General features: G+C 38.3%; 1 protein-coding gene across 5 annotated transcripts; it reads right to left on the bottom strand.

Annotated features, from left to right (window-relative positions):
* Positions 1–1,497: 1,497 nt before the first annotated feature.
* On the bottom strand, positions 1,498–26,606 carry LOC113404961 (guanine nucleotide exchange C9orf72). 5 transcript variants are annotated; one of them, XM_026646410.2, is made up of 11 exons: positions 26,538–26,606; positions 20,213–20,699; positions 16,643–16,702; positions 15,551–15,646; positions 14,487–14,551; positions 11,844–11,916; positions 6,784–6,900; positions 4,830–5,065; positions 4,215–4,272; positions 3,197–3,306; positions 1,498–3,101 (listed from the first exon to the last, which is right to left on the bottom strand). In XM_026646410.2, exons 2-11 carry the CDS (start codon positions 20,654–20,656, stop codon positions 2,915–2,917), a joined length of 1,446 nt encoding a protein of 481 aa, XP_026502195.1. In that variant the 5' UTR covers positions 20,657–20,699; positions 26,538–26,606; the 3' UTR covers positions 1,498–2,914. The 5 variants fall into 5 exon arrangements, with proteins under 5 accessions (XP_026502195.1, XP_026502196.1, XP_026502197.1 ...); XM_026646411.1 differs by lacking the exon at positions 26,538–26,606 and adding an exon at positions 25,344–25,453; XM_026646412.2 differs by lacking the exon at positions 16,643–16,702.

The following is a 26,606-nucleotide window of genomic DNA, read 5'->3' on the forward strand; positions in this document are numbered from 1 at the left end:
CTCAGCTAGAGGTTGATCGGGCCCCAGTACAATAAAGGGAAATTTAAATTAAGTGGTTTTCAACTGCATTTGGAATTTTAGAAGACTAACATTTTTAAACAGTTACCACAGCCATCCTATATTTGCTCACAAAGACACCCGAAAGGGTTGGTTAAGAGTTTAACTCTCTTTGTCATTCCAGCCTAAGACCCTGCCTTTGGAAGAGTAAAAATAATATTTTTCTTTCGTGAAAAAGGGTCTTTCCCCCATTTTTAGAAGGGCAAATGATTACATAATTCACTCCATCTTGAACACAGAAGTATAGTTCTTCAGCAGAAGCTCCAGAAGGACAAACAAAATCCACACGCAGTTTACTAAAAGGCCTCCCTTATACCACGTAATAAAATTTACAGCACAGCATGCAAATGCATTAATAATTTATTCACTGTACAGTCCGCATCCATGACAATAGTGCAACAAAACTAGCATTTGAATGAGTTCCAGCAGTTAACTGTTTCAAAGTGAAAATGCACAAAAATGTTTTCAGTAAACAATAGAGTTTTGCTGTTAGTAGTGTCAGTATTAAGTTTTCAAAGCTTTATCATGCTACAATAATTAATTCCAGCACTGTGTCTAAAGTCAATTGAACTTTAGCATCTTACTTCCATTTCAGAAATGTAATGTCATCTACTTTTAGTTCTTAATGCCATCTGAGAAGCCAAGCAGTAAAAATAGTTTATGAATTATGCCTTTTTTAATAGGCAAACTGATTAAACATGTATAATGATAAATTGGTGACACATTAAAATGATCTCTGTATCATTGGGTTAAGTCAGCATAATTCTAACAATAGTTTTCCTGATGAGACGCTGGCAGAAGGAAGCCCAATAGCATGAGACATTTTGCAGGGACTCTACAAAAGTGTATTATGTTTTTATTTTTAAGATTGACTTGAAAAAAATTTTTTTTTTAAAGATAAACTTTAATTTGTGAGAGTAATTATGCATGTAATAAGGTAACTATGCATGCACACAGTAAGTAATGGTCATTCACATGTATAATCTTATTTTCATATGAAATTGTAGTAACTGCACATATGTATTAAGTACACAATGGCATACCTTACTTTTTTCCTATTAGAAGTCCTAAATATTTAGCTTGTAAAATACATTTTCCTATAAGAAAATGACAATCACATTTTGGACATTAGCTATTTGACAGTATCCCTTTTAAGGTCAGAAGAAAGGATATTTTAGAAAAGTCTATTATTCTGAAGTGTTGTGTCTTATGTCTCAACTAATGAAACTGAGTTTGAAAATGAGTAGTTCACAGAGCAAACCCATCCTATAAAAAAAAGTTATAACAAGGGCTTAAGTAGTAAAGCAACAATGGCTTTGCCTAGATTCCCAGTTACTAACATAGTCCTTTGGCAAGGAATCTCTAATCATGGAATATCATTAACACACTACATTTACAGAAGCAGATTCCTGACTTTTTTTTTGGGGGAGGGGGGGGGGGGGGGGGGGGGGAGGAGGAGAAAGGAAAGGGGAGAAGACAGATAGATAGCAGCACGCAATGCAGATGCATCACTTAGCACAGTACACCATGTAGCACATTGGCAAAACCTGAAAAGCTTCTGGGGAATCTGAAAACTACATCCAACAGCTCAGATTATTCAAGTAAGAAATGCTCTGAAAGCAGGTAAAGTACATTTCCCAACTTCCTGCTGTTCTTTATCTTCTGTATGCAAAGCAAAACAAGTGGACTGAGAGGTGAGTGTGTTGGTGTGGATGAGGGAGATTAGCATCTCACTGAACCAGAGTTTGTTTTTCCATCAACACTGTTATTCCTATTAGCTAACAGCCACATTGATTCCTGAATGAAGTTATGCTGAACATATGACAAAGGTAACATGAAAAGAAAGTGTATCTTGAAGTTTGGCTATATTCCAGGGGTTATTTCCAAAAAGAACAGAGGCACAGGTGGTCTAGTGTTTTAATGTGGCCTTTGTTTTTATTCATAAAAAAACAGGAGCAGATTATAAAAAGAAAGGTTGGCAATGGCTGTGCAAGTGTAAAACCTAATTTTCCTGTTTTGTTTTCTGAAAGAGCTCTATTACGTTGGATCATTAAGCACTGAAATGCATGATGGTTCAACATAGTCAGTGACAGAAAATCCTGGTTGGCACTTATACACGCAAAACAGCTTAAATAATGACCCTGTTTTAAAAGCAGCATTCTTCAGATCAGTTTGGCTTTACAATCCACTAAAAGGCAGCACTCTGGCTCCCAAGGATAATGCTGTACAGTACTCCTTCATCTTTAGTTTCTTTTTAATATCCTTTTAAATGCATCATATAAAGTAGCAAAAAAGCTTCTGGTGAAGTTGGAATGGGATGGGGAGCAGGGAAGGTGTTTTTCACACCAGCCCCACACATAGGAAAGAAGACAGAACAAAAAAAGAGTTAAAACTGTCCTTCCAGTTTCTGTTTCACAAAAGGCAGTGCCCTCCATAATGGAGAGGACAAGAAGTATGGTTTTCCATGACAACACTGGGAAATACTGATAACAGGATAAGGAGGGACACAAAATTGAAGAGAAATGGTGGGGAAGCTGTATGATCTCTCTAAAGAGTCAATACAAAAGCCTCCCTTTAAATCAGTTTAAGCCAGAACTGTGGCAAAGTTTACACAACAAACCCAAAATATCATAAAAACTACTGAAATATTTACTTTCACTGTAAACAACAAAAAAGGCTCTTTTGAAGTGTGCTTCCCTAACTGAAGTGACTTTCCCTCGAATACTCCCTCCCCATTTCGACTGGATTGTAGTGTAACTTGCTTTCAGTCACTGCATTCGAGTGCAAGACTGTGCTTATCAAAAAGGGAAAAATGGTGTTTACATTACTAGCTTTCTTTCAGCAGCATACAGGATCTTTAAAATGTCATTAGTACATCACGTTCTTGTACACTAGTGTAGAAGGGTCTCCCAAAGATAAAGGAATGTAGACCAGGTTTGATCTTCTCAGCTAAAGCCATTATTATGTTAAGATCGCCCTCTGCTGTTAAGTCAAGGTCTATTTTTAAGCTACGGAGAGACTTAAAAGGCTTTTTTCCTTTCTGCCTGCAAGAGTAAAGAGAAAAACTGTTACAACATAGAAAGATTTCCTAGTGAACAAGAAATCCCCACCCCCTCCCTTCTATTATCTTTTTACTTACGTATCATCCTCTATGTACTTTATAAGAGTTAAGGCTTTTCTATGAAGGACTAGCAGAAACTGGGCAAGGAAAGTACTCCTCAGAGACAAGCCAGGTTTCAAATGAAAGACCTGTTAAAAATTACAGCAGAAAACTAAATTACATGCAACTCAAGTTTCATTCCAGGAATGTGGAAAACTAAAACATTGAACTAACATATATGTAACAGTTCCTAATTGTGCTAAAGCAAATGTATAATCATGAAAGGATACATTTTGGACAGATGTGATAAGCTGTTCTGCCATTCTATTAAGACAAATCATGTTTTTGCTCTTTTTTTTACATTACTTGAAATGGATCAGACTTGAGTGATTATACAATGCTGCAAGTTCAAGCAGTATTATACAGCAATAGGGGGTGTGCCTTGTTCTTCACAACTGTGTCTAGTATTTTCAGTGTTACATAGTACTGCAAATTAAGCTTGCAATGTTTAACGGCCATCTATTTGTATTACACGGTTACATAGGCAGTGTTGTTGTAGCTGTGTTGGTCCCACTTTGTTTCTATTACACAGTCAGACATTTTAAACCAACACCAATTTCTAATCCTACACGTGGTTGGGTAACAATCCCATGCTGAAAGGTACTGTCCTAGGCTGAGTGCACCTGGGATTCTACCCCCCCTCCCCCCGCACACACATATTTTCACCCCCCAATAGTCATTCCTGGATGCAGCCCCTCCAGTAAAGTACTTTTCAGGAAAAGACCACAGCTCAACAAGAATGGCATGTTGGCACTGTACATACTCAGTATTATATTACTTTTTGATTATTATAGTCATAGAATGACAGATATTTTACAGGAACCTGTAATTAGCAGGTCATAACATTTCTGCACATGTTCAGAGGAATCTCTCTTGTACTACTATTGTTGTGTTTTCAAATAATGCAGGGAAGGATCTATTTGTGTTAAAAAATTTGTTATATGAGAGTAGAGAATTGTTTTTCATCTTTTGCTCATTCTGAAAGAACAGCTATTACCTGCTCCAGGAAGGCTTTTACTAATGTATCACGATGCAGGACATCTTGAAAAACATTCCTGTGAAGAGACAACAAAGAAAGCCTGACATAATGTGATAAGGAGGCACTAAATATATTATATTGGTGCCTGGTAATAGCATTATAGTTAAGGGTCTGACAGAATTTAAAACAAATTAAAAAAAAGTCAGTTTTAGTGAATTATGATATGGGCTTTATTTTAAAAACGTTACTATAGAATATGAAACCGAACTTTTTCAGCCCAGATGCACTTAACAATAACCAGGTAAGCCAATGTCAGCTGTAAATGTACTTAGCTATATAGCATACTTATTTATTATTATTCAACCATATCAGATTGGATGGAATGTTATCAGGAATTTCATTGGGATGGAGTGCTAATGAAATACTGAGCAACAGGTACTCCTTCTGAAGTGTTTTTAACCTCCTATAACCCAATTCCCCAAGAAGAAAACACAGGCTGTTTATCCTGATTGAGGAAAGCACTTGCTGAATAAAACAGAACTGCATTTTATAAGAAAAGGTCTGACAAAATGCAACTACACTGTTATGCTGTCCTAAGCAGTATAATTTTGGAAGTATAAGGATAGTACATACAAATCAGGAGTGAAGCTTTCATCTGTATGAATAGTGATATCCTGAGCCATCTCTTCATCTGAATTGGCTCTCCAAAATGCTGCCAGCTCGGACCTCATGTATCGCCGTTGATTATAGATATGTTCATGGCAAGGGGGCATCTGCTTCACTGTGTTGACATCCACATCTATATGTGTAGTAGGATATGGAGCATACATTACTTGACGGAAGGGCAACACAAAGCTTCCAGTTGCATCCTGTTACAGCAAAAAAGAGTTAGAGAAGTCTCCCAGTTACAAAAAAATACCGGTATTTGAAACAACATTAAAGCACCAGTCTTAAGTTTAAAACAACGTGTTTAAATGCATTTCATTTTTGAGGTGTGTGTGTTTATAATTCTAGTTAAACCCTGTTGTAAAACTGGGTGGTTGTTTAAAGTAACAGTATACACATAAAATATCAATTTTTGGAGGGGGTGTTGGAAAATAGTGATGTGCACATCACTGCATTGTTTCATGACAGTCTTGTTGCTGGTAACACCCTTCCAGCAACTCCCTCGCACCAAATGGCACACCGTTCTCATGCTGCATGATGCTTGACATTAAAGTGAGTTACAAAGCCGTATGCGAAAGGAGAACAGCAACATTACAGCCATGAATGCAGCTTTAAATGAGCAAATACCCTACCAAGTGAATTGAACAGAGGTCATGAGAGAATACCATAGAGCATTATACAATATTTATCATGCAGGAAGCATGACAGCATTTAACTTTAGCCTTCTAAATTTGAGAAGTTTGAGCATGCACAAGTTTTTTTTCTTAAAAATATTTTCAGTGCTGAGAACATAATTTATCTTCACTCCTTGTAGAAAAGCTTTAGAAATTCTCTCAACACGTAAGTAGGTAGCGTACATAATCAGCATTTGAAGTTAGGAACCCTCCACCCAAGTGCACACTTGCTACTGAGAACAAAGAACTACTTAGTCTACCTAGTTAGGAGGCAAACAGATTGAGCTTTTATTTGGTTTTGATAAAAGGCATTGTTTCCCCTCCCCCCCCCCAACGATATTGGTACTACTAGGTAAATACAATAAAAGTTAAATGTAAAAATGTGGCTCCCTTGGGTCCCTACTCCTCTCCAACAGAAGTCAGAGTGGGCAGGCAGGGACAGAACATTGGCTCCATCTTCCGAATGTGTTGGCCAGCACAGGTTCCACAATCTGTCCCTCAACGTCATATCATTTAGCTATAGTTTATCATCATCTGTCAAATTTAGTCTGAAAGCTCCTTGGAACAGGGGCCTTGTAATATTATTTGCCTATGAAGCACCATCCACTCCTACAGCCCTTTGTAAATATTTTGAAACTATTTTTCATAGTATGCTGGAGTGCTGGAGACTAACATTCTTTTCTCTGAGTCGGATTTAGCTAGCATATGCAAATTTTAAACGCTTGCCTGTATGGGTCTAGGATCCCCCAAAAGTAGCAAATCTATAGATTTATTCCCAAAGTGAAGGAACAATGACAAAAAACTATTCCTAAAGGGAATGGACAGTACAGAGGAAAAATTAGCTTGAAATTTTTGCATCCCTAGAAACAGCTTTAAGCCATGGAATATAGGTAATAATGTATTACTTGTATTACCATAGCACCTAGGAGCTCTAGTCATAGACTAGGACCTCATTGTGCTATGAACTGTACAAACATCAAAGAAAAAAGGATAGTCCCTGCCCCACAATGCTCACGCTCTAAGTATAAGACAAGACGCAACAGATGGATACAGACATATAGGAGAGAAGTCATGGTTATAATACTGGCATCAGGAATCAACAAGTGAAGAGGAAAAACTTCTTAAGACAACAATATATTTAGGTATTTTCAAGTTAAGATGATTATATTAAGAAATTGTAGGTTTCTGGATACTGGAGAAAAGAATTTAGAAAAAAAAAATCAAAAGTCACAATAAAATTGCCTTACCTTAAGCAATCCTTGAACAAAGAGTCCTGATTCATATTTGAAGGAAGATTCATTTCTACAGAGTCTGGAACACTTCCGTTCTGATGGAGTAAGAAACAGACACAATGTCCTCACTATCTGCAATACAAAAAGCTTTGTAAAAAATAGGCAGATGTATAGTAAAGAAAGTTTTGAACTTAGAACATAATACAGTACAGATTTCAAATAAGTGATTATCCAAGAAGTTCACTACACATTAGAAAAAAGAATGCTACAATAATGTCAAATAGTTACATACTGACATCTAAAAGTAGAGGTATTAAAATTAAACCACACTCCTCAAGACTACATATTAAATGAAAATAACACAGAACAAATATTAAACGGAACATCTAAGGTGGCATAGTTTAATTGTTTAGAGTCAAGAAACACAGAAATTTAGGTTACCACGGCAACATTAGCTTTGTTCATGTTGTACATCCAGTATAATTTTTATGATATGCTTTAATAAGTGTTCTAAATGCTCTTACTCAGAAGATGAGAAAAAGCATGGTCCATGCTGCAAGGAAACATTCAGTGGAAATAGATAATGAGCAGTTGAATGACAATGAAATAGAGTAGGAAATCAATAATTTGAGTTGTTCAGCAAATGTCTTGCTCAAAAGATGCTCTTGCTGTAGGAACTTTGACAGCTAATACTTATGTCAGAAAATGCAAAAACCTGCTTTAATGATGCAGTGATAGGTGTTTTTGCATTTTCAGAAAGACTAATAAAAAAAATCACTAAAGCAGACTTCCTGAAGGCATAAGTATATGTTTATTTTAAGCACTCCATCTAGCTGCACCATTAACAGAAACATAGTTCGAGGAGAGAGTATTTAGAAGCGCTGCTGTAGTTGTTACACAATATGCTCTTAACCTGTTTTCAGACATGCATTTCCCCAGCTTCTTTTCTTTTTAAAAAAAATACTGTGTATGCACAGCATGCAATTAAGATGCCCATAATTTTTTCCACTAATTTAGACTTCTTTTGCCACAATAATGCACATTTCATGATATACGTACATTCTCCTGCTTCTACAACCCCAAATATTCAGCAGCTTTTGTCTGAGCGCTCAATCATTTTATTTTTTCCTCTCTTTAATCTACTTCTCATTGATCTGATCAGAGATGCTCTAAGTATTAAGCGGAAAAAAAGAGCAACAGCTCTTTACTAATTAGTTATTTTAAGTATCGTGTTTAGAATACATACGTATTTTATCTGAACAATTTACATATAGATTATTATTTAATATTCCAGTATTGCCTAGGACTCCCAGTCATGGAGCAGGACTCTATTGTGCTAGGCACTGTACAAACTAATAAGATGACTCTACCAGCCCCAAAGCTTACTATAACCATGTCCTCTTGTTGTAAGCCTATTATATTAATATTAGTGAGTATTATACACACCCACTTAAGAGACTGACTCCCAGAACTAAAAAGAAGTCTTACAATGAAGGAAAGTTCAATCTTGTAAAATAAACTGGAACTCAATAAGAGGCGTACCATTAATTCGAAGCATAATCAAATAAAAAGACTGCATATGGGTTTCTTACATATAAATGGAGTTCTACAGAGCCACACTGCAGTGTCATGCCATAGCTTCATGAGACAAACAGTAGTAGTAGTAGTAGTAGTAGTAGTAAGTATTTACATTACTGTCGAACCCAGAGGCCCCAATACAGATTGAAACCCTATTGTGCTGGGTGCTGTACAGACAGACAAAAGACAACCCCGGCTCTAATAGCAGTGGTACAGGTTGCAGTCATTAATGGCACATCTGCCTCACACCTAAATGTTCTAGGACTACATGTTACTACAAAGTCCTTCTCAGCTCCTCTCTGACTTAAAGGTGCATATTAAAGGCCCCCCTTTTGGCGGAAGGACAGAGAGGCAATTCATCTGGAAAATTCAATTTACTGATAAAGATAGCTTTATTTTCTCCATCATGAGTTGCCTCTGCAATTCTCACTGTAGGAGATTAACTAGCAGTATTCACACTACAGGGGGTGGGACTGAAGAATGGCTTAATTAAATAGGAATCAAAGGACAGTCCTTCTGACCCAAGCATCTGATATATCCCAGATGAATGTAAGAATAATGTTTTGTGAAAGTGTGAATTCAACTCCCAGCATCAACCTGCTATTTTAAGAGACACCTTTCTAATAGAGACACAAAGTGAGTAAATTAATATCTTTTATTGGATCAACTTCTGTTGGTGAACATGACAAGCTTTCGAGCTACACGAAATTCTCCTTCAGGTCTGGACGCCTTTGTGTAGCTCCAAAGCTTGTCTCTTTCACCAACAGAAGTTGGTCCAATAAATGATATTACCTCTCCCCCCTTCCCTCTCTAATATACTGGGACCAACACTGCCACATCATCATGCCAATAACCTTTCTAATAGGGACTCTCAACACATTTAAAACTGGCACATCTGCATAACTGTAACCAATTTGTACATACAAATCCATTCAGAAAGCCTCAGAGTTAAAAGGGCTTCCTCCATTTCATTTTTCCAAACACAGCTGAACAGGTTTTCTAAAAGTATTATTCTTTTAAATATGTAGATATGCAGGGTGGTTTTGATTTAAATCATTAATCAGGAAGACTCGATTTAATCATGGTTTTCTACATAAAAGTGCATTCTTGTTGGTTGTTATAACCTTAATACACATTTTTCACAACTCAGAGATAGATGTAGGTTTCATTTTTAGAAGGTACACACTATACATTTTTAAACAGTGATTTAGTTTGAAAACTTTTTTAGTTTTACAGCTATATCAGAAAATGAATGAGTGTTTGGTTATTTAATTTACCAAAGGTAATTGAAGCAGATATTTATGAAGTCATTGGGAGATGAACTATCTCCAATTCAACAGGTTAAACATTAATATTTGGAGGATTTTCTTGCCATGCTGTATTAGAAGGAGAACATCACCAGACAAACATTTAAATTGTTTTAACTAAAACAACAACGTTAAGTATTCTGGATTTTTTTCTTCAACAGCAAACATATAATATTTAAAAAAAAACAAGCATATGTCCCTTGCTTCTCATATTTATTTCCAGACTTCTTCTCCTTGTCTGGATCTATTACGCCTCCAACAATCTTCTATTCATTGAACTTTTTGAAACTTTGCACTTTTAGAGAGAGGTAAGGGATTGACTCTGTGTACAAAAATTGGCAGCGGGACAACAGAGTTGAGGTCTGTTATTTCTCACCTGTATATATTATTTATTTATTTAATAACATTTTTGCTGTTAACAAGCATGTTACCTCTAAAGACACAAATCCAGTTTGAGAACTGCAAAACTAAGCATCTCTGACGGTATCTTCGAGACTAAGCACTGAGTCCCATTGGGTAGATAGAAAAATTAACCTAAATAATCTATACAGAAGCCTCTGAACCCCGTAAGATTGAGTCCTTAATCCATGAACTATTGGAACTCATTTACAAAACCTCTCTTAAACATTACATGAATATATTGTCTCATACTACAGAATTAGAATTTATAATTCCTATTCCATGATGAGATATCTTTGACCTATAATGTATCTTAATTAAAACTATCTTTAGATAGGTTTCTTCCTCAAAAAGTATTTTATCAAAAAAAATCCAATTGAAATAAAACAAATCCGATTTTTTTTTAAATCATGGATTTTTATCCACCCTGTAGCTGTATAATCACCTGACAAGTTAGTAGGCTTAGGAAGAAACAGTTACTTACTGTAACTATGGTTCTTCTAGATGTGGTGCAGACATGTATTCCATTTAGGTGCGCATGTGCCCAGCCCACCAGAACTGGATAAATGTGCCTAGCAGTACTTGTAGAGAGGTGGTATTGGTGCCTCATGGCTGTAGACCCTCCCCCGGCTACATGAGGTGGTACCACCCCAACCCTCCCTCCGTTCCTTTGCACCTGTCTTTTTTTCAAAAAGTGGTAGGTGTGGGGAGAAGGTAGTTTGCCATAGGAGTCTGCAACCAGTTATTCTTCTGATTAATGGTAGCACCACTGAGAAGGCTGTCTTCAGAGAGAAAGCATAAAGAGCATTATCCTGATATTCCTGGCCTTCTGCCTTAGTCCTCTTCCGTTAAGAAGGCATTCAGCCACTGCTTCCTATACTTTCTGATCGTGGAGGTGTAGGTAGCATAAAGCAAGCATCCTTTTGATAAGTTAGTTCCACAGACACTCCAGACAGCAAACATGCCAATCTACCAACGGACATCTTGCTATTGCAGGACTCAAATTTTATAAGTTTGCACCTGCACTTTGGATCTTTCATGTCTCCACTGAAACCCAGAACCTAACTGAGTTTACTGACCAAGTCACTAACATAATTCAGTTAGTACTGTTTTATTTTTTACATTAAAATATTTAAAATGTATCATTTATTTATGACTAAGGCTATGAGGATCATGGGGAAACTGCAGCACAGAACAGAAGTGCAAGGAGAAATCAAAGAACTGAGGGTGGGGACTTAGAAAATTTGCATCTTACATATGCATGAGTGACTCATAATAGTTTGGTGCTCATTAGATATTGTGTAAAGGCAATTTGTGATCCAGAAGCACAGCAAGTTTTACTCTGCAGTTGGGTATTCAATATGATAAAATTATGCATAGATTCGTTTATTTAGATAATATCCATTGCAATAGCTGAAGAGCTAAATGTTAATCCAGATGCCATCAGTTTATGCATATGGCTAATAAAAAAAATCTAATCCTAAAAACTATAGCCTCATTTTCCATAATTTCATATGCACAATAAAATAAATTAGTTGCTAAGAACTGTCAGAATACAAATGATAAATTATTTTTCATACTCAATTGCCAACCAACCATACAAATAAAAAAGTTCAATAGCAGTACAGTGCTGCTCCTGCCACATCAAATATATTTCTGGGAAATATAACATTTAACTGAATAATATTTTACTTTTCATTAATTGCCACTTTTACATTACTGCAGATAATCTGCTGACAGGCCAAATACAATAATCAGAATCCAATTTTGAGAATTATAAAATGCATTTACCTTATTAACTTTCTCTGCACTGCTACCTATAACCACAGAGCAACCACAAGTCTGCAGGTGTGAACTTATGGCACTGCAAATTAAAATGAAATACAGATTAATAAATACAACAGACTACTCCAAAACAAGTGCTTCAACATAATTCTATATGCAGAAATGAAAAACAAAACAAAAAGAAGCAGGCTTCAAACAGACTTTTCTTTACTTACATTACTAAACCTTTGGATTTTCATAACGTCTAGATTTTAGTATGATTCATTTAAGAAATAGGAATCTGTTTTTTTAATTACTACTATGAAGCCATCCTGGCTGAACTGAATTAAGTTACTGGAAGGCTAACTTAATTATGGGTTTAGTGTTTAAGAGTATAAGGTAATTTATTTAAGATAAGCAAAAGTAAAACTATACCTTCAAATTAAGGGAACTTGAATTATACAGTGATTAAATAGCTTTCATTGGTAAAAGAACACAGGCACTACAGTAAGGTTCTGAGTCTTGCTTCTTTCAATTACTAAACACATCAGGGCCTTGATCCCACAAGCATCTGCTACCACATATCTCAGTACAAAAAACCAACACCACTTCAGGATCTAAGGTAGTACACAACACTGAAGAGTTCTTTGTATGTATGAATATACTTCTGCAGTTGCATTTTGGAGTTCCACAAGGACGCATGACTGTGCTTAATTTTCACGGTCAGAATTATTATAGTCACTTTGTCAAGTCCAATTTTTATTCAATGAACAAAAAACTCAAAATATATACTGAAGCCATGATAAGTTTAAAATTTTAATCTGGCAAAAGCCAGGAAGCTCCCCTATTCCTCAAGGGCATAACTGTGAGTAGTGCAGCACAAGATGCTCAGCTGAACAGGCTATATGCAATGTGTAGCTCTGGGGAATATACCATGTTGGTTTACTGAATCAGTTATAATGCAGCTATTTAGTAATGAGAATATACAGTGACCAAGTGCTATTCTCTGTACCTATATCTTAATCAAAAACAAAAGAGCGAGGTCCTGTTATTTGTTGTATCAGAGCCATACTAATAGAATGCTGCATTAACACAGGACCAATTTCTTTTGATGTCTCTTGGTGGAAAGCAATTCACCTACAATAAACCATGTAGGATATGCTCTCAACGTAAAATCATGACTGGTGTGAAGAAAGTAAATAAGGAAGTATTATTTACTCCTTCTCATAACACAAGAACTAGGGGGTCACCAAATGAAATTAATAGGCATCAGGTTTAAAATAAACAAAAGGAAGTATTTCTTCACACAACGCACACAAGAGCTGTGGAACTCTTTGCCAGAGGATGTTGTGCAGGCCAAGACTATAACAGGGTTAAAAAAAACTAGATAAATTCATGGAGGATAGGTCCATCAATGGCTATTAGCCAGGATGGGCAGGGATGATGTCCCAAGCCTCTGTTTGCCAGAAACTGGGAATGGGTGACAGGGGATGGATCACTTGATGATTACCTGTTCTGTTCATTCCCTCTGAGGCACCTGGCATTGGCCACTATCGGAGGACAAGACACTGGGCTAGATGGACCTTTGTCTGACCCAGTATGGCCATTCTTATATTTTTCTAAAAGCTAACTTGCCTCAGGATTGAAAACCTACATAAATCCTTGCAACAAAGTGCTTTATGAACACTAAATGCTATGAAACTGCTAGGTATATGAACACAGTCACTATTTGATTTGTGTAGTGGGTGTTTGGTACTGTACAACACAGTGACGGTTCTATGAGCTAGGGACTATCTAAATTCACCAGGCAATTACACAGAGATGTTTTGAGGAATGACAGAAGATCAATAAACACCCCCATTAAAGATGGGAGTGTGTTATGTGATTTCCTAACACAAGAGACATTTGTGTACTGATTTACTAATGGTTAACTATTTTTATGTTAAAGAAAATGGAAGAATTAAACATTCTGAGTACAGAAGAATGTGCATGACATTTATGGATTTGTCATTCTTTATCTGTGACTTTAACCCATGACTTTTCCTAAACTTCCTATGACATAACCACTACCTGACTTACTGTGTTAAGAAACTCAAAACCCTTTGTCTATGTCCCGTCTGAATACTTTTATCGCTTAGGCAGACATATAAAGAAGCGATACGAGCGCTAACGTCGCCTCACCCCAAATTAACTCTTAACCACCAATACAACTAGACTTTGAAAAATTGGATTTTTAAAAAACTATTTTGACATATACTGATGTTTATTTTTAACCATTTTTTCTATTTAAATTTTCACATTGGTGGGAAATTATGGGGAGAGGGGTTTCAGACAATTATTTAATGACAAAAGATATTGAGATTCAAAAAGTTAAAGCTTTGTAACTGGTAAAACACAAATTGTCAACATTTCATGTCAAAATATACAAAGCAAATATCAAATCAAATGCTTGCAAGCTCTGAAGCAGCATTTTTCTTACTTGCCTATCTGTAACTTTGATTATCATTGATAGACAGATTTTTTTGTTGCTTTGTGCATATCTGGAGAAATCAACATTTACCAATAAAAATCTAATCCTTCCAAGCCTAAAAACAACCAATTAAGAGACACTGGCATCATTTACTTTTAAAGTGGTTTCACAACAGCATAAAACAGAGAACAAGACCGTACTTGAGGAGAAAACCTTCATGGCAACTGTCCCCAATGTCATCATCATTTAACACTGTGTCACTTATCTGGAGTGCAAAGGAACAGAAAGAAGGGTTAGATGACGTGGTGTAACAAGCCACATTAAAAACATTTTATTTTGGATTTTTAAGGATATGTGGTGATAGCTTAAGTGACTCCTAGACAATCTCAGGGCTGGTCTACACTTACCCCCCAAATCGAAGTAAGGTACGCAAATTCAGCTACGTGAATAACGTAGCTGAATTCGACATACCTTACTTCGACCTTACCGCGGTTCAGACGCGGTCCACACGCGGCAGGCAGGCTCCCCGTCGACTTCGCGGTACTCCTCTCGCTGAGCTGGAGTACCGCAGTCGACGGGGATCACTTCCTGGTTCGATTTATCGCGTCCAGACCAGACGCGATAAATCGAACTCGGAACTTCGATCCGCAGCCGTCGAACTAACCGGTAAGTGTAGACTAGCCCTCAGTTTCACAATTGTGAGGAATCAAGCATGTTTAAGACTCACAAAAATACAGCTCTTCCTGTTTTAAACCGTTAACCTCTGAGGGAGGTTAACAGATATTAAGAGACAGAAAAGAGTAATTATATCATCTAATCCATTTTCCCCCAGCTCAACCACCACTGATATCGTTCCCAAGAGTATATTTTTAGTGCTTCAATCAAAATATTTTAAACTGGCCCAAGTGATGGTGTTTCCTCTCCTGTCCAGGGAAGGATTATTCCACATTCTAATAGATCTCACCATTAAAACTCTTTCCCCTAATATTAATTTTATTTGATGACATCCTTTCCTTTCCCTTTTTAAAAAGCATAATACAGTTGACAGCCAATTTTGCTAAGTGTTGATCAAAAATTATTGCTACTGCTCAGATATTTATGAGAAACTGCTATTAGCAAAAATACCATTTAGGAGAGTTTCCTGTGCCAAACAGTTAAAGAGAATCATGATTTATGGTATCAATTATTTATTTTACCAAAGGCAACATTAATAAGAGTGGCATAGTTGCTTCCTTTTCAAAACGCAGCAAACATAAGGACTTACATTTATTTCTTCCGGAACACTGTGTGATTTCATAGATGAAAGAAGTTCCATTACAGGAATAACTTCTCCCGTCAGCATTGGAATGATGCTTTGGCCCTGTGCAATAAATAACATGTTGTGAAATAAAAGCATAGCATGCAGTATAGAAAGCTACTAGTAACAGAAATTTTTAACACTAAAGACAGAATAATTTTAGCTTCTTTATTTTTTGGTGGGGAGGGCGGCAAGACCACAAGACTAGAAGGGAGCAGGAAATTGATACATATGTTTTTCATATATACATACGTTTTTCAGTTTTGCTCATCAAAAATAGCCAACTGGAAATAAGCAGCTGACCCAGTAACAAGAATGTTTATAATTAGTTTCAAGGCTTTTATTCTAAATACCCAATCAATTTGGCTTGACTTGGACAGGATAGATCTAGAGGTAGGTGACTGTATCATAGTGTATTAGATGTAATTATCAGTAAATATTATATTTCTAAAAGTACATGTTTTGGAGACAAGGAGACAAACAGATAGAGGCTCATTAGCTAGATTAGCATCGGAATCAAATGATGAGTTCTCTGATTTTATACTTTGCAACAAGCTCTAGGGTTGTGCTTTCACATGTATTGCTTCAGAAACCAAATTCTCTTTGTAATCTCAGCCATGAAGTCTATAATGACTTCTCTCTTGGACAGTTACAAGATAATAGTTACCAAGCATCAGTTCTCTGATCCAGCTGACTAATGACCTAGTAAAAACCTACCCATGAGTAAACAAGGGTAGAAGAGTATAAATGTAAGGAAGCTGCTACCTTTGGAGAACATCATGTTCGAGTAAGTGGCCTCCCCATTTCTGAAAGGTAATATTCTTCACAGAGTTCCACTTTACCCATAAAGCGACGGGATATAATTTCCTTCAATTTGGTCATAGCTTCCACCATCTTATCTTCACAAAGACTGCCTCCTGTGCATGGCAGCTCACTCTGCTAGTCCAAAAATATCTTCCTGGATCCCAAAAATAAACAGCAGTACCGACTTCTACAGTCACCAGTTCCAGTAATAGCTTTCTGATGGTATGCCATATGCAGTCAGTCAGTCACTCTTACCTGATCCTCCATTCTCTCCGTGCTTTCCAAGACAATCTTCTGGAAATGTTCTTGCCTCTCCTGAGCAAGAGAAGCAGTTAATTTTCACACAAGTTATAAAAGCTCCAGTATTTGGCTATAAAATTATGCACCCATCAGTCAACTGGTAAATGTTCTTCCCTGTAGAATCACACTTCTTTGATTCACATTTTGATGTTCAAGGCATTTTCCTTTATAGAGCTATTTTGTGGCAAATACTACCCCCCCATCACCCGCCCTCCCCATAAACCTCTAACTTGTGGGGGGGGGGACGGGGAGGAGGAGGGAAGCTGAAATAAAACAAAAATATCCTTCACTCTCTGATCACGAAAATACCAGATGGATCGGTCTCAGGGGAAATAAAGATGCTAAATTCAGCTATGCTGATTTTTACTTATTTTTTTCACTGCAAAAGGAGTAAGTTGTTCCAGCTTAACAAAACAAGGGAAAAATGCAATCTTCAGGAAGAGGAAACTTATTTGCTTTTGGGAAGGGGATTTGTTCCATATCTTGAGATACTGGCAGATCTTCAATACATTAACTGTTCTAGAACTAAATATTGCAGACATCCATGGAAACGTCAAGGTACTTCACCACAGGATACACAAGAGGTCACACCAAAAATTCAGCGAGAACTTTGGCAGCGTCAAGTCATCAGAACCTCAGTAGTGAATGATGATGATGAACGTAATCATTTACAACAATTCAGCATAATATGCTATGAAAACTTGGCCCTAATGAATGGCATAGTCAGAACAACATTATAGGCAATGAATATTTTGCACGCTCCAGAGATGTCTTCTTATAGAAGCTGAAGTGTTGCCACATCTTTCGCAGGTTTACTCATTAATCTCCTGTGACTGAGCTACTCAAGGCTGATCAACTGCAGAACAGAAAGCTTACATACCTCCTCAGAATAGATGAGGAAGAAACAAGTTAGAGTAGATTTCCTCCTGCCAATGATAAAACCTAAATGAATCTGAAACAAGTGCCTGTGAAAAACAACATTGGTGCTATATAGATCCCTTAAAGGCACTTCCCCTCCTTGACTTGGGCTCCAATGAGAAATAACTTCATTGACAAACAAGATTCTTGGTTTTAAAAAAATTTCAGTCTTCATGTAGTTGAAACTGAACAAATTACTAGAATCCCTTTTCTCTTTTGAAATTCTCTGCTAGGAATTATTGGACAAAAACACATAAAACTTCAAATATCTAGCTTTGTAAAAGCTAAACAAGATTCTAGACCTATTTGGAATGACTTCTAAACAGTTGCTTGTCTGTCTATGTCCAGCATTCTAAACATTGCTCTGCATACATCTGAATCTAAGTGGATATGCCCAATGCAGGATGCTATTTCAAATCTGTAGCGAGTTTCTCCCTCCTAATACAATCTGGTTTGAACTGCTGATCATCCTATGACAGAACTCTTGAAAACCTGGAAGACATGGTATCTGGTAGGAATGCCAACACACACTGGTGGCATCAATTAAGGCAAGACTTCAAGACATTTGTTTTCCATTTTAACCTGGCATGTTGGGTTGATTGATAACTGATGTAGAAATCTGCCTTTGTTCCAAGAGACACAGTATTACACATTTTCTCATTTTAATAATATTTAAATTTCATATTATTATGCCCAGAAACTGTCAGACACTGATATCTAAAATGTATACAATGCTATATTTGTAATCTACATTTTTAGAGCATCTATCACTGAGGTGTCTCTATTGTGGGCAAGGACTGAGCTGGGATAGAGATAACGTATGTAGAAGGGCTCATAACTGCTCAAGAAAAAACACAGATAAATAACTTTCTTTCAGAGTTTAGCACTCTGCCACTGACTGAGCCTGTCTGTTCCAAGAACAGCTGGTGGGAAAACAAATAAATAAAGTCAAAGATCTCACAACTAGTTTTTTGGGGTTGACAGAACATTTTCTGCAAGTTCCAGTGTAGCTACAACTCCAGGATTTCATCATGAAAATCTTTAAATCTGTACATCAGGAAACAAATAAATGACTGCTTCCAAAAATGAAGTGTCATGTTGAGTTTGATCATTTTGCCTCTAAAAGGTCAAAGCGTAGAACAACACAAAAATGAAGAAAAGATCTGTCCACAAGCACAAGACCATGATAAACATAACTAACCTATGGTTGTTACAGAATTAACTGCTAAACAACATATTTGAGTTTTAGGAGATAGGACTGGGCATGAAATATTTGTGACATTGCCCTCATCTAGAGAAAATGAGAGTTTAAATACCTATTCTTCCTTTGTAAAGTATGACAAAAATATCAATACTAGACATGCTGGAAGACAAGTTTCCACAGGGTTATCCTATGGAATCAATAAATTGAGTACTCTGACAAAATGGGAATTAGGAGATAAATTACTTGAGTCTCCTACCTCAAAAATAGAATCAAATAACTTTTAAGAGGTGCTCTTTTATAAAATATATATATATTTTTTTATTGACTAGGTCCTAGTACACAAGATAAAACTAGAATTTCCGCCCCCATCAGACAGACACTTTAAAACAACATCAATGCTTACCACTTTTTCAAGCAAAATTATAAGATGCTTATTAGCTATGAAGCATTGGGATTCTCTTGCACAACAGAATTATACTGAAACAACTTTTACTGTATAAAGATAAAGCAGCTTTTTCTTTTTTTTCTAAAACACATTCAGTCTGCAAAGAAGCTTTTACAGCAAGACCAGAACTGAGTTATGTAATCCTTGAACACAATTTGATTAATAAAATTGCCTTTGGGATTCCAAATGAACTGTTCTTGCACTAAGTGGGAACTTGTGTCTTGAATCCTTGCTTTTTGTTATGAAAGTGTGTTTTTTTCATTTCCCTTGGTTCTGTTACTTTTATGCAATGTTCCTGTTTTAGTCTAAAAGTTCATATTTTCTTGTCATTTTAAGTACTTACGTTAGTCATCAATATGTCTCAAAAACCCTACGTGCAGGATGTTAATACTCTGTATAGGGATTCAGCTTACTCAGCTTTTCCTGTTTTGGGATCAAACACACCGACAGCATCTTTCCAAAAGGTGTTGAGGACGTACAGATCCCAGTACCTTTAAAGGCTCATATACATTTTCTTAGCTGGTGCTTCAGTGCAGCATAGGGAAATTACACAGGGTTTTGTGTGCCCACAGTGTTTTATTTTATAAAAATAAAAGCAACACAATTTTTATCATAAGCATGGGGAGGTAAAAAATGTTTCCATAGGAGGCTAGCATCAACTGAATAGAACTGTAGGGGACCTCAGGCAAGTCGTTACCAGCCCTGATAGGAGTTGCATGCGCTCAGGTGCAAGCCCTGAATTTGGTAGCATTAGGATCAATTTTTAACATACAACTCCAGCAGTTGTATTGAGGTAGAGATTTTATTTATAGATCTAAGATCAAGTTTGTTTCTTGGATTGTTATGTAATGTGACTCAGGGAGACTGTTGCCTTTACAAAACATATACCTATTTTCTATACAATGATTAAAAGTCTTACAGGTTTTTAACATTTGGTTGCAATAAAGAACAAACCTACCTTATGCATCCATATTCTTCCTTTCCTTATAATATGTGTTAACCTATCAACACACACTCTGTGAAGAGGAAGATAGAAGCCAAGTTCACTTTGTGGAAGTATAATTGATAGTCCATATGTACTTCTGTCCCCATTCCAGTTTCCATCAAAGATTAATGACACAATAATTACTCCTTTTTCTGCCAAGACAAAAAACTTCACATCTATTGCTCCACTCTCTGCATTCCTAAGTATTTCCCCATTCAATGTGTGATTTGCAAGAAAAGTTATTTCTCCATCACTGAGAAGCATCTGTTCCGTCTTTGGGGCCCAGATGTGTCTGACTCTAGGTCCAAGAATATTGTCCCAGTAGGCAAAAGTAGCAGCTAGTAATGGTGAGTCCCCATTCAAGGAGATCTCTGTCTTGGCAACTGCAGGAGAAGGAGGTGGACAGAGAGCTGACATGACTGCTTCTTAACTGTCACATCATAGAGATTTTTTCCATCACCTAGAAAAAAAGAGTTTTAAAAGAGAAAAGAGTGAGATTAGCACTGGTTATTTGTTTGCCCCTTTTCTTCTTCACTAAACAGATGACAGACAAGTTTTGATTTCTACCTTATGCATTTGGGATTCTATTCTAATCTCCGTGTATGGATGAAGTCTACAAGTGCACTTTTGACTTAAGTATAGTTGTGTGCACAAGTCTGTTACATACGAGTGGGATAATAAAATAAATCCTGTGATTGAATTTAAAGACCTAATTGTTGATTAAGGCTCTTTCAATTCCCTATATGAATACACTAAAACCAATTAGTATACACCAAATATGAAGCTACAGCTAATTTTTGAGAAATTACATATATCTTGAATATTTTCATGAAACTCACAAATCAAGTTTATGTGCCAGACACTTAATTTACAGTGTTGATTTCTCATTAGAAAGCTGTAAATCTTGACCATTTTGTGTTAATTTGTAAATGATATCTAGATACCATGACAACAAACAGACAATTTATAAATGCTATTTAATAAATACAGATACCACATACTACTATTAACGGATAGACTTGGTATGATCTTGGCATACGTCGTCTCCCTGCCCCACACACAAACAAAAGAATAATGAAGTTAAAATCACCATTGATTTAGTGAGGAGCCACATCTTCCCCATATAAGAAAGAAAGGTCCTTTCTGAGCAGAAACCTAACACTCAACCACTAAAGCATCTCTCTTGAATCAGTTACATAGTTATCTACATCCTGCAATTTCTGCACATGAGCATCAATTGCTAGTGCTGTTTATAATGTACTGCTGAAGAAATTCCTTCCACAAAAGTCAGATTGTTTTATTCATCTCTGCAAAAAATATTATAAGTGCTTATACACTTAAAAAATAGCACATCTGCTTAAGTATTTTCTGTTCCTGCACTGAGAACCATGCAGGCAGATCTATGAGTCCTTGCAGTTTTCAGGGCATGACTGGAGCTTAAAAGAAGAAAAACATTCATTTAACAAGTTCAAATTCTTAAGACAGAATACATAGCATAACGACAGATGCACTTCTTAGATCAGGGGTAGGCAACCTATGGCACGTGTGCCGAAGGCAGCACACGAGCTGATTTTCAGTGGCACTCACACTGCCCGGGTCCTGGCCACCGGACCGGGGGGGCTCTGCATTTTAATTTAATTTTAAATGAAGCTTCTTAAACATTTTAAAAACCTTATTTACTTTACATACAACAATAGTTCAGTTATATATTATAGACTTATAGAAAGAGACCTTCTAAAAACTTTAAAATGTATGACTGGCACGCAAAACCTTAAATTAGAGTGAATAAATGAAGACTCGGCACATCGCTTCTGAAAGGCTGCCGACCCCTGTCTTAGATACTGGCGAGACACTATTGCCTCACCCCCAAAAGTGTCAAACTGTACATTTCTCAAAACGTTAATAATTTTAGGAAATACAGACTTGTTCATAGTTGGACTACATATACATTTGAGGTGTGCAAAAGATAAAGCATATATTCAACTGCAACATTCCGCATAGAGCCTGCAAGAAAGACACCAGCATATTCCAAAGAGAAAAAACTAAAGACTCTGAAGTTTAAGGTTGCTTGCCACAGAACTTGAATTGGGATTGAGGGGAAACAGGTATTTTTGCTGATACAGACTAACATGGCTACCATTCTGAAACCTGTCACAATGGAGAAGAACTCAAGATAGCAGGATATTAGCAGTACTAATAGAATACTGACAGTACCAACCCTAGGCACTTATTAAATTACTACTGAATTTTTTTCATTCTTAAAGCACAAGACCCTGAGTTATCCGGGTGCTGACTACTGACTCTTTTTCAAACAGCTCTAGTGCTTTCTGGTTTTAGTGACTTATGCAAATTTCAGAATGTTTTTCTCCTTCATCCTACCATCTACAATCAGACCCATTTTATTTAAAACATAACAGTTGGGTGGCTTATTATCATTACACCTGGCTGAAAAAAGATACCTTTTCAAAAAAAAAGTTTTTGACCAGCTCTAGTTGTAATATTTTTGCACTAAGCTGTATATTAAACAAAATTTGAACTTATCCCAAGTGTTTGTCTCTTTCCCCTACCCAATGTTTGTCTACACTTAAAATGCTACAGCAGCACTGCTGTAGCTGCACCACTGTAGTCCTTCAGTTACTCCTGAGGGCATTCTGAACCAAAAAATTAAAAATTCTGCACACAATATTTTGAATTTGTGCAAATTTTATTTATCAAATAAATTTGGAAGCTCCAGCATGGCATTGGGGAGCACAGGCCACTGGCTGCACAGAGGTGGGAGATCATTGTGAAGCTCCCCCACGAGGCACGGATTCAGCAGTGAGGCTGCACCCAACCCTGTCACAGCGCAAGGACTGGGCCTGCCCCAGAAACACCCCAGGACCATGCCCCTCTGTGCCAGGTACACCAGGTGTGGGCAGGGAGGCTCAACAAGGCAGGATCCAAGTGTGGAGGGATTGAGGTGTGGGTTGAGAGGGTTCTGCGTGGGGCAATCTGGATGCGGGCAGCTCAGTGCGGAATCCAGGTGCAGGGGGGATCTGGATGCACAGGGGCTTGCTGGGGGGTTCTGGGTGTAATGGTAATGGGACTCTGCAGGGGTGTCCAGGTGAAGGTGATTGGGGCTCAGCGGGGAAGGATACAGAGCTTGGCAGGGGGGTATGGGTGTGGGGGGGCAAACTGGGGGGGTCCAGATGCAGCTGGTTGGGACTTGGTGGGGTGGGGAATCTGGCTGCGGGTAACTTGTCTGGGTGATCCAGATGCAGGGGGAGTGGGGCTCATGGGTGGGGTTTCTGAGTGTGGGGGGTGACGCTTGGCAGGAGGGTCTGCGTATGAAGGGGTCTGGATGCACGGGAGTTGGGTGAATGGGGGAGCAGCTCCCTGTACAGGGGGGATCTGTCCCCCCCCTAGAGCTGAGGAGTGATGGGTGTAGGAAGTGGGAGTGGGGCGAGTTTGCAGAGCTTCCTTCAGCCAGGGGGGAAAATCTGGGGGTGGATCTGACCCGGCCCCAGATGCTGTGCAAGGGAAGAGGAAGTTCTGTCCTCCCCAGCCCTAGCAGCTGAGCCCGGTGCAGAGTAGGAGCCACCAGCCAGGTCTTCCCCCATCCCTCCTCCTGCTCCACAGTGATTTACCTCTCTGCCGGCTGCCCTGGGCCCCCGAAACATAATGCTGGGGAGAGTCGCATGATGGCTCTTCCCCGCAGAAAGTCATTTTTCTGCGGGGAAGCAAAGAAATCTGAAGTGGGACATAAATTCTGTGGATGCACAGGAGTAATTCAGTGTACACCACCTACGCCAAAGGGGGGGATTCTCCCACTGGTGTAGATAATCCTTCTCCCTAAGAGGGCATGTGAAAAATCCGCAACCCGATTGACATAGTTAAGTCAATTTAATTTTCTAGTGTAGACCAGGCCTCTATCTGTATCTGGGAGTCTCTTCCTCTCTGTATTCCACTGTCTATTTTCATTTATTCTACAATAGTAATTCCATCTCTCCATTCCACTCTCTTTTCCTGTGTTGTGTACACTTTGCTTTTCAAGCTCTCCCTCTAGTTTTCCCAAAAAATCTCCTCTCTTTTCTCATAGCCTCAATCTCTTCATTTTCTAAAAGAGCGTACTGACTTAAATAAAAGCAATTTAAATCACCGATTTTAATAATTCTTTAAATAATCAATCTTAATTCGGTTTTGCGTTTGTATGTACTTTCTTTAGGAAAATAACTATTTAGTCTCACTGGCTGGTAACTATTAAGCCATGTTGATTAAAAACTAAATATAGCCTTTGCACTAAACTTGGTGCTTCTTAATGTTAACCAGGATACGCTGTATTTATACACATTTTAAGTTATTTAACATAACTTACATTTATTCATAGTCTTTTATACATTATTTTGTTAGAAAATGGTGTATGATGCATTTTTTACTCGATTAAATTCTCTACTTTTATGGAAACTCAAATCCATTAATTTTTTTAAATGTTGTTTTTGTGCATTTTAAGTGTACCGGATACATAAGAAAAAAGTTTATCAAAACATATTTTGCATTTAAAACTAACATTTATTAAACAAAGGAATTATTAGCTGCTGTTGGTGAACTGAATTGATTGTTTCTGTTCATCATGTCCTTCAAGATTTTAGAACTATTAGATCTCATCCTTATACCCAATTTTTATTCATAGACTGGAAAACAAGTTTTCTTGCTTCTTCAACTCACAATTGGTTTCTTAATAAACTCGTCATTGAACTACTTGAATGAACTGAAATGAAGAAAATAGTCTCTCTGTACCAGCAGAAAAGGCTAATGCTGTCAAAAAACTGGCGAGTGACTTTTGCCAGTTCTGTGGTTTGACTTTCTTTAAAGCACAGCAGCAAACACATACTGCTTAATATTATTTTTTGTATTTAATTTAAATTTTAATAGATTGTAACTAGCTTAGGCCTTAACATAGGTTGTCAATTTCAAATTTAACTTTAAATTAAATAGAATTTAGATTTAACTAAAAACCAGTTTATTTATTTTTTAAAGGCGTGATGCTACTGAGTTATCCAGCCTCTCCATTCCAACAGGTTATTTTGACTGGAGTGAAATCTGCAAAGCTCAAGCAAATGCTTACCCAACAAGGAGAAGAAAGGCACCACAGCACAAAAGGAGGAAGAGGTGTGAAAGTTCTTACTGCACAGCCTGTGAGACAGATCCCTCCTTACCCCAGGCTCAAAACCACAGAAACATGAAAACATAAGCTACCAAAAGCAACGACACACTTTACTGGAGAAAGCAACAGAGGGTCCTGTGGCACCTTTGAGACTAAGGGTATGTCTACACTTACTGGGTAGTTCGACGGCTGGCAATCGAAGTTCCGGGTTCGATTTATCGCGTCTGGTCTGGACGCGATAAGTCGAACCAGGAAGTGCTCGCCGTCGACTGCGGTACTCCAGCTAGACGAGAGGAGTACCGCGGAGTCGACGGGGGAGCCTGCCTGCCGCGTGTGGACCGCGTCTGAACCGCGGTAAGTTCGAAGTAAGGTATGTCGAATTCAGCTACGTTATTCACGTAGCTGAATTTGCGTACCTTACTTCGACTTGGGGGGTAAGTGTAGACCAAGCCTAACAGAAGTATTGGGAGCATAAGCTTTGGTGGGTAAGAACCTTCACTTGCATCTGAAGAAGTGAGGTTCTTACCCACGAAAGCTTATGCTCCCAATACTTCTGTTAGTCCCAAAGGTGCCACAGGACCCTCTGTTGCTTTTTACAGATTCAGACTAACACGGCTACCCCTCTGATACTTTACTGGAGAAGGCGGCTACTCACTGCACTGGGGCGGTGGGTAATGGCCACAGGTGGGCACCAGAGCCATGCCCCACTAATACCACCACCCACCTCTTGTGTGTCTCACTTCACCTCTAGAGCTCGATGCACTTTGCAAAGGAGGCCACGATCACAACCCCTGCTTCTCAGGTGGAGAAACTGAGGCACGGGCGGGTGAAGTGAGGTGCACAAGGTCACCCACCAGGTTAGTGGCCGAGCTAGGGACAGATCCCAGATCTCCCGTGCCCCAGTCCAGGGCTTGGTCCACCGAGCCCACACAGCCACCCCCACCTCCCCGTATACGGCATCCCCTCCTCCTTCATAACCACCCCTCCCCCCCGGCTCGCGGGTGCAGCCCCAGCTGCGCGATGAGCCACCTGGCTCCAGGCCCCGCCCGCTAGGAGACTCCCTCTGTCCCTGACGGCAACGGCCACAACGTCCCCCCTCAACCGTTGCGGGGGAGACTCGCCCCAGTTACTCGCCCGCCCAGCCCCCAGCCTCACCTGCGCAGCCGCACTCCCCGCAGCCGCCCGCCGCGCGCCGGAACCGCCACACTGTACGGACAAACAAGC

Source organism: Terrapene carolina, unplaced genomic scaffold (genome assembly GCF_002925995.2).
Source record: "Terrapene carolina triunguis isolate 2854851 unplaced genomic scaffold, T_m_triunguis-2.0 Scaffold35022, whole genome shotgun sequence".
In the NCBI taxonomy this organism is placed as follows: domain Eukaryota; kingdom Metazoa; phylum Chordata; order Testudines; family Emydidae; genus Terrapene; species Terrapene triunguis.

Bases quoted from the DNA above. Each gene is read 5' to 3' on its own strand.
- LOC113404961 (XM_026646410.2), bottom strand. From the start codon at position 20,656: ATGTCAGCTCTCTGTCCACCTCCTTCTCCTGCAGTTGCCAAGACAGAG. The intron at 16,703-20,212 runs GTAGGTTTGTTC...TCTCTTGCTCAG, and splicing joins GAAGAATATGGATGCATAAG to GAGAGGCAAGAACATTTCCA. The intron at 5,066-6,783 runs GTAAGGCAATTT...TTGCTGTAACAG, and splicing joins TTGTTCAAGGATTGCTTAAG to GATGCAACTGGAAGCTTTGT.